We start from the raw sequence: 7,730 nt of genomic DNA on the forward strand, positions 1-7,730 counted from the left end.
TGCTTGTTTATTAGTAAAAGTACTTGGAAGCAATTAAACAAGCAAAAGAGTTTACAAATATAGTTTTGAGCTGGAACACTTATCTTTATCTTCACAAAATGTTTGTGTGAAACATCATTTTCATTAAGCGTAGACAATGCAACTGCAGAAGAAAGCAGCTAATGGTCCACAATCCAATAATTATACCAAAATATAACCAACTTTTCTGAAAACGATTTAAATTGTGTGCAACACCACCACATGGCATGGCATCCCACTTGACTTCCCCATTCCCAAAACAGAAGAGCTTTATTGTGCAATATTTCCATCCAAATTACACAAGAAAATTCAGTTTAACAATTCACCTAATGTAAAAAGAGAGTAATTTAAAAAGGAACTAAGATCATTTTTCAACTAGGAATGTAGTAAATGAGAATCTCACACAAACAAACACTAGCATTGAGTAATCTAATTAAGTAGTGAGTTTCCAAGCTGAGGTAGCAATCAATGGCCTGGTGTGCCATCCCAACATCAAACATCCATTATTTTCATCCACTCTGTAACCATCCCCACCTGCAAACAGCGCCAGCAGCATGCTCGCCTGCTTGTACGCGTTCGACCCCAAATTAACCCCCTCGAACCCACATGAACCGAACCGGATTTTCCACTGCTCCAGCGTCTCGTGTCGCTCCACCCGTTCCACCCCTTCGCACGCCACCACATTGCATATCTGCCTCCCTAGGTACACCTCGCTCATCACCTTATCCTGAACACTAACCCCCTCTTCTCCACCTCCTCCTCCTCCGCAGCTCTCCAGCGAGTCGAATAGTGTGGAGTAGTAATGCAGGGACTCGGTGAACCGGTCCAGGAACACACTCCCGTTGTGATTCGCCTCCTGCTCCACCACTGTCAAGATCTCTGGTTTTAATTTTCCGACAACTTGAAGCACCTTCTCGATTGCCCCCGGCCGCGCCAGCAGCTGGTGGAGCTCGAAGATCGAATTCACCGCCACCGTTTCCCCCTCGCGGATGTCGAACATCGCGGCGTCCAGATCGGCCAACGAGCTCGCTACGAAGCCTCTATATTCGAACTCGACATTGATCGATTCCGCCAATTGAGCTAATCTCCACCCGACTTCCTGCAGGTGATCGGTTTCGTCGTGCGAGGGAGGGCCGATTCCGGTTAATCGGAAGCTCGGCGGGCCGCCGGGTCTCAGGGCGAGCGCCTGCAGCAGGGCGGGCCACTGCATCCCCTGTTTCATGCTGAAATCGATGACGTGGACTCTGGTTTTGCCGGCGAAGGCCTCGAGGATGGCTTGGTTGGCGGTGAAGTGGGCGAATTTGAGATAGGGGCAGGTCTCGTAGAAGTGCATTTGCAGCAGATCGTTGAAGGCGGAGTCCTGGTGATTGGGAGGGTACAATTTGTAGATTCGGCGCGCTAGGGCTTCGGCGAAATAGGTGGCGACTTTTCTCATAGCGCCGGGCTGCGAAACCGCGAGAAATCCGATGTTTTTGACTAAAGCTTCGGCCAATTTGAAGTCCTCCTGCTGTACGGCTTCGGCGCAGGCCATGAGCGTGTGAACGAGGCGGACGCCGTTCTCCTGCGAGTCGACTAGTAGGAGCGGCGTCGCAGCAGACATGGGAGGAGTAGATTTGAGTTTTTTGGGGTGCGGAGGGTTGGATTTGGGGTAGAGGGCTTTACCGGGGATGGAGATGAGATCGGAGCCGAAATCGGAGTGGAGAAAGGGATCGGAGGAGGAATCGAATTCGGAGATCATGGATCCGAGCCAGGAGGCGAGATCGGAGGGGTTGTAGTGGACGGTGTCGTCGGAGAGGGCGGCGTCGTGGTGGACGGTGGACATGACTTGTTCGAGGCGTTCAAGTTGGTGAGCTACCTCGGCCATGTCGGAGGACTTGACGTTGTAGCCGAGGACGGCGAAGAGCTCGTCGACGCCGGCGTCCATGGCGGAGGAGGAAGAGGAGCTGGAGAAATTGTCTGGATTCATGTGGTCTCGCTTCATGTTGTTGATTTGATTGAAGGAAGAATCAGGACATCGGGGATTGGAAGATTGGGCAGCTAGGGTTACTCTGCTTGGTTTTGCTCACAGAGTTTTTGCTTGCTGGCTTGGGCAGAGAGAGAGAGAGAGAGATTGTAGAGAGAGAAAAGGGTGACTGTGAGGGGCGCGAGCTTCCAGACTGACTATATACATACATTGGTAGTGGAGTAATAATTTGTTACAGCTCCTGCCATCATAATTACTTCTACTAGACTAAAATTCACTACATTGTTTTCGCCCACTACTTTTACCTAGTTTTACATATCAAGGCTAATGAAGTTTGTACTACATAGTCGATTAAAATAAAAATCTAACATAAACAAGATGACTTGAAAATGTTTATGTTTTCAATATATTTATGGAAATAGTTTTCAGAGGTAAATATAACCGATCATGCCTTTTTTTTAAATTGTTTAATATATCGAACTCGATTATGGAATGATAAAGTTAAATGCACTATATTAGTTATGTTAATGTGGGGGATTTTTACTTAAAGGAGTGAATCATATGATACCCTACTTCTTTATACTATAAATACCTTTACTTGTTATTGTAGTACTTGAATTTAGCAAGAAAGAAAGTGTAGAGGACCCATAAAAGGATTAGGGAACACAAGTTTAGTTAGTGAAACATGAAAGAGATACTCCTAGTATTCATAATTTGTAGGGATAATACTACCACTTATCATAATGTTTTTAGTTCAAAACATATTATCTATTTATCTTATAACATAGAGTATGATATTTGGGGGAATAAGGATACCATCATCATACATTACTGAAAATGTGGTTAATCTCTAAAGTAGTTGCATCGATTTTAAAATCTCTTTTCTTACGGTGAATGGAATTATGTGATAGTTAAGCTGTTATGATGCATTAACAATTCTATAAAATATATAATTAGAATTGCTTCTATATGGAGCTAGCCTATTTGCTTGGTCAACTTCATGCTCCAGCTTATAAAAATCATCAAGAAAATGAAAACATTGTTACCTTAATTAACCTTATTTTTGTTGGATGAAGATTTACTTTATTTGATAAAATATACTCTGACAATACAACATTTTGTTTATTTTCTATTTTGTAGCTAGATAAGATCTCTTTACTGTTTACACTTACTAATTTACTGTATATGCAAAATTTTACTTGGGTAAAAGGAATTCTGAAATTAAATATATTTCAAATATTAATACATCCCTTATTAATGCAATAATGTGTAACAAATCATGTAAAACAAATAAAATATTTCGATTTAGCATTTGACAAGTTCAATGCAAATAATGCAGACAAGAGTGAGGTTTGTATCGGAATCTCTGTGTGCAAAAATGTGCATGAATAATTCCAATATCTTTTATATTTTGTTTTTCTCAATTTTCCCATGAAATGCTCAAGTGATTAATTGGATTCATTAATCTAGTTATAGCTGTCGATTTACGGTTTAAATATTGAAAAAATCAGCTTTATTATTGCTTAAGCATGGAAGGTAGAATTCCGTGTCTTTACCTTTATCGCAAGTGGCAAGACTTTGAAATTCAAATGGAGATTTGTCAAACACGTTTTTATTTAGGCCATCCACGGTGTGGCGGACGATAGTTCGCCACTGTAGTCTTGCGGACTATGGTTAATCCAACGTCGGTGCCCTATAGATCGTCCACGGACGATACGCCTTCGACAAGGCATCATCTGCCCCACTGCGGGCAACGCGGACGATACCGCAGACAATGCGATGCGCTTTTTTTTTTTTTTTGTAATTCTTCAAAATTTATATGTATGCACCAATTAACTTCCTTTCACTCTTCCATTCACTCTGTTCTATCTCATTCTCTATTCTCTATCTCACTCTTCCAAACCCCACAATGAATCCCGGTGATTACCCAAGTCCGAATAGTCCGATGTTCGGTGGTGGTGCACGGTGGCCGGGTACAGACCCTGATGGATACCGACCCTTCGACTCCAACACCTAGTACGATCCCGATTTCAACAGGGATTCGTACGGGCTGTCAAACATGGAGCCGTCTCCCACCCGCGGCCCCGCCCCACCCTGCCGCACCTCTAGATCCGCCGTCGTCGCCGACTCGGGCTCCGCCACCAAGAAGTAGCGGAACAAGCAAACGGCCCAAAAGTTGCCCCTTCCGGAGAAGAATGAAGAGTTCGCCCCAGGAAGGACGAACTACAATCCGGATGAATCCATCGTCTTGACTAGGTGTTGGATTGCTATTTCAGAGGACGGTGTTTGCCAACAACTAGAAGCAAATCGCATACTGAGAGCGCATTGATGACCGCTACAACGAGGCCAAGCCGCCGGCCGCCTACAAGCACCATAGGGAGCAGCTCCGCAAGCAATGGAATCAGGTGAAGAAGCATGTCAATTTGTTCTCTAATGAGTACGAGAAGTGCTTGAGGGAGCAGGGAAGCGGCGAGACTTTGACGGATGTGCGCGATAAAGCGATTGCGACGTACATTTCATTAATTGTACAGCGATTTCAAGCATTATAATTCTTGGCTCCTCCTAAAGGAGAAGCAGAAGTTCCTAGGAGGGATTCTGCCTTTATCGGCTGCGGTGAAGAACACCGCCACCGGTGATTATACGAGCAGCGACAGCGGCGCACCTCCGATGGACCTCAACCAGCCGATATTCGAGGATGAGAGTTCCGGCACACCGATGTCCTCCCGGCGTCCCATTGGCATCAAGACTGCCAAGAACAAGGGCAAGGCGAAGGCGTCATCCTCACCGGCCGCGGCCCCAACCCCAACCCCGATCGCGACCCCGACTTCGGCTGCGGGACATGCCTACGCGGAGTTGATGGCGGCCGTCAACCGGAGGATGTTGTTGGACACGCACCACGCTCTCCAGCACTGCCAGGACCCAGCCGAAGCCGAATACCTCAAGTGGATGATGGATGATCTGCGCCGCAAGTTGGGAATTATGTAGACTTTTTTTTTTTATCTCCACTCTTGTAACTTTTTTTTAATGAAGTAAATGTAGGATATTCCTTTTAATTGTGGTGCTTTTTTTTATTTATTTTGCTTGATATATTTGCAAACATAAATTAAATACAAAATAAAAGTATAAAAATTATAGGGCGGATTTTAGGACATCTCATTGCAGGTGGAAGGGTAGGAAGATAAAATACTGATTTGGTGGAGCATAGGGCGCACTATAGGGCGGACCTTAGGGCGCCCCATTATAGATACATTTATTATTATATTTTTTAGAAATCATTCAATAATTAAATGAACCGATATTCAGATTGTATTTATACAGTTAACGTACACTGTTTTATGCATTTTACTTTGGTATATCTGAAAATTATTATTTTAGTGAGGTAAAATATTGTATAAATTTTAAATAAGGGTTAGTAAAAAACTGTCTAACTTGAAAAAATAACAGTAGCAAAAAATGTCAACACAATGTTAACGGTTAATATTGTGTTGAAAATGTGTTGACACTCGTGTTGAGATTTTTTTTTATTTTGTCATCTGTTGACATTTTCTAATGGTTCAGATCATAATTTAGAATTTGTATTATATATAGAGTTTGCATTGTACCATTACTATATTATTTCAACTATCTAAGTTAATCACTTGTGGTGGAAAGAGAAGAGTATTAATGAATAATCTAAAAAAAATACTCCATCCGTCTCATTTAAAATTACACATTTTCCTTTTTAATTTGTCTCAAATGATATGTCATAATTTTACTTTTGGAAAAAAAAAAAATCTCCACTTAATATATCCAAATACTTTTTGTCTTTACAATTAAATACTCCCTTGGTCCTTCTATAGTAGAGGCGTTTCATTTTGACTACTCGTTTTAGGAAAATTTAATAAATAGTTAAAGTGAAAAAAGAGTAATGTAAGAGAGAGAATAATATAGATATATATTATTCTTTCTCTTAATTTACTTTTTCTCTTTTAACTATTTATTATTATTTTTTCGAAACGAATACTAAAAATGAAACGCATCTACTGGAGTACTATTCAACTCTCGTTCTCTCTCCACTTAACACTCATACTTATCTTTTCTCTCACTAATTAAATACATTACTCATTAGTTTCTAAAATTCGGTATATCTAAATCTGGTATCAACCAAGATATGCATCATCTCAGCTAGCAGGGAAGGGAGTAGTAAAAACTGAATTGATCTCCTGCTCTACTTTTCTTATTCCATTTCTAATCCACCTCTCACATCTTAATAAAATAATTTTAAAATATGTAAGTGATGGTTAAGTGATGGTAAGATTATTTTATTAAGTCATGAGTGTGGATTAAGAATAGAGTAGGAAAAGTGGCGTAGGAGATCCGCTCCGATTTGATTTGATTTCTTCGAGTGCGTGGATAAGGATGAATGTGAAACAGATTCCGTTTCTGTTCTGTCCCACATAAGGGAGACAAATTCACCCGCCGTCAATATTACCGTCAACGCACCAAGGACGGACAGAACAATACATATAACGTCGTTAATCTTTTCAATTTCCTATGCGCTGCTAAATGCTCATTTTCATTCCAAAACATACTATGTGTATTCTCTACAATCTTTTATTTTTTTTATTTTTTGTTTGCCGTCTTTTACTTCTAAAGAGTAGTACTCCATACCCCAAAACATATATACGTATCTAGTTTTTACACTAGATTATTTATCTACAAAAGTAATGAATACTACCTCTATCCTTCTAGATGGGAGATGATCAAAATAAAAATGCATTTAAACCTAGAAATGCAGCCTAAATCTTGGCCCTAAGATTAGATGATCTAATAGTCAATAATTAACCAAAAATACGGAAGGTCATAATTAAGTAGTTTTAGGTCATATTATAAGATTTGAGTTTATGTCATGTTAAAATCATTTTAGGTCATGCTTTATTAGCATGACCTAAAAATACACTAACTATGACCTAAAAATGCCCTACGTATGACTTTGTTCTGCGTTTCTGTATTTAAATCTGGTCTTCATAGATCAAAACCCCCTTGTAAATAGAAAGTTTGACACGATCCGAGTCTTAATACTAAAAATTTGATGTACAATTTATAAACGCTAAAAATATTTGCAAATATACAATATAGATCTAGTATTGCTAAAGGTCAGTATCGACATATCAAACATAGAGAATAAAATTACAATTATTATCGTATACTAAGCATCAAATACTATCTAGAGACATGAGATTTTTATTTTGGATTTATAAACTAGACATATAATACAAAGCGGAGGAAATATAGAGTTTAGGTATCCAACTACTACAACCTAGTAAAGCTTAATCTCATAAAACCTTTACCTTTATGTGTCTCTAGGATTATTAGGAAAATCGGTACAATAGAATTAACCCTCTTTCGAGTGCACCTACCCAGTTGATTGAATTCTAATTGTCGAAGTCTCCTTCCAATATTTAGACTCACTCCTAAAAGCTCCTAAAAAACAAGTCCTCACTAAAGCATCTATTTTCTCGAGTGCAAATAATCTAAGTGTTTATTGTTCCCTTAACCACGAAAAGCTACCTATCTCTCAATTGATATAGCTAAACGATCTTAATTGTAAAGTTGGCTTGGCAAAAGAATAATAAAAGCACAAGACCAATCAAAATAGTCACAAGAGCTAGCAAAATGTTCAATTCAATAAATCAAAACATGTACATAATAGTCTTTACTGAAAACCCTACAAAAGATGTTTAACTATTCATTGAGAAGTAGTATAAAC

At 39.9% G+C, this 7,730-nt stretch overlaps 1 protein-coding gene across 1 annotated transcript; it reads right to left on the bottom strand.

Moving 5' to 3' along the window:
• Window positions 1–269: 269 nt before the first annotated feature.
• LOC125222610 (DELLA protein GAI1-like) lies at window positions 270–2,165 on the bottom strand. Its single transcript, XM_048125319.1, has one exon. The coding sequence runs from the start codon at window positions 1,997–1,999 to the stop codon at window positions 452–454; it is 1,548 nt and encodes a 515-aa protein (XP_047981276.1). The 5' UTR covers window positions 2,000–2,165; the 3' UTR covers window positions 270–451.
• Between the last annotated feature and the right edge of the window lie 5,565 nt (window positions 2,166–7,730).

This window comes from Salvia hispanica, chromosome 4, assembly GCF_023119035.1.
Source record: "Salvia hispanica cultivar TCC Black 2014 chromosome 4, UniMelb_Shisp_WGS_1.0, whole genome shotgun sequence".
Classification (NCBI taxonomy): Eukaryota; Viridiplantae; Streptophyta; class Magnoliopsida; order Lamiales; family Lamiaceae; genus Salvia; species Salvia hispanica.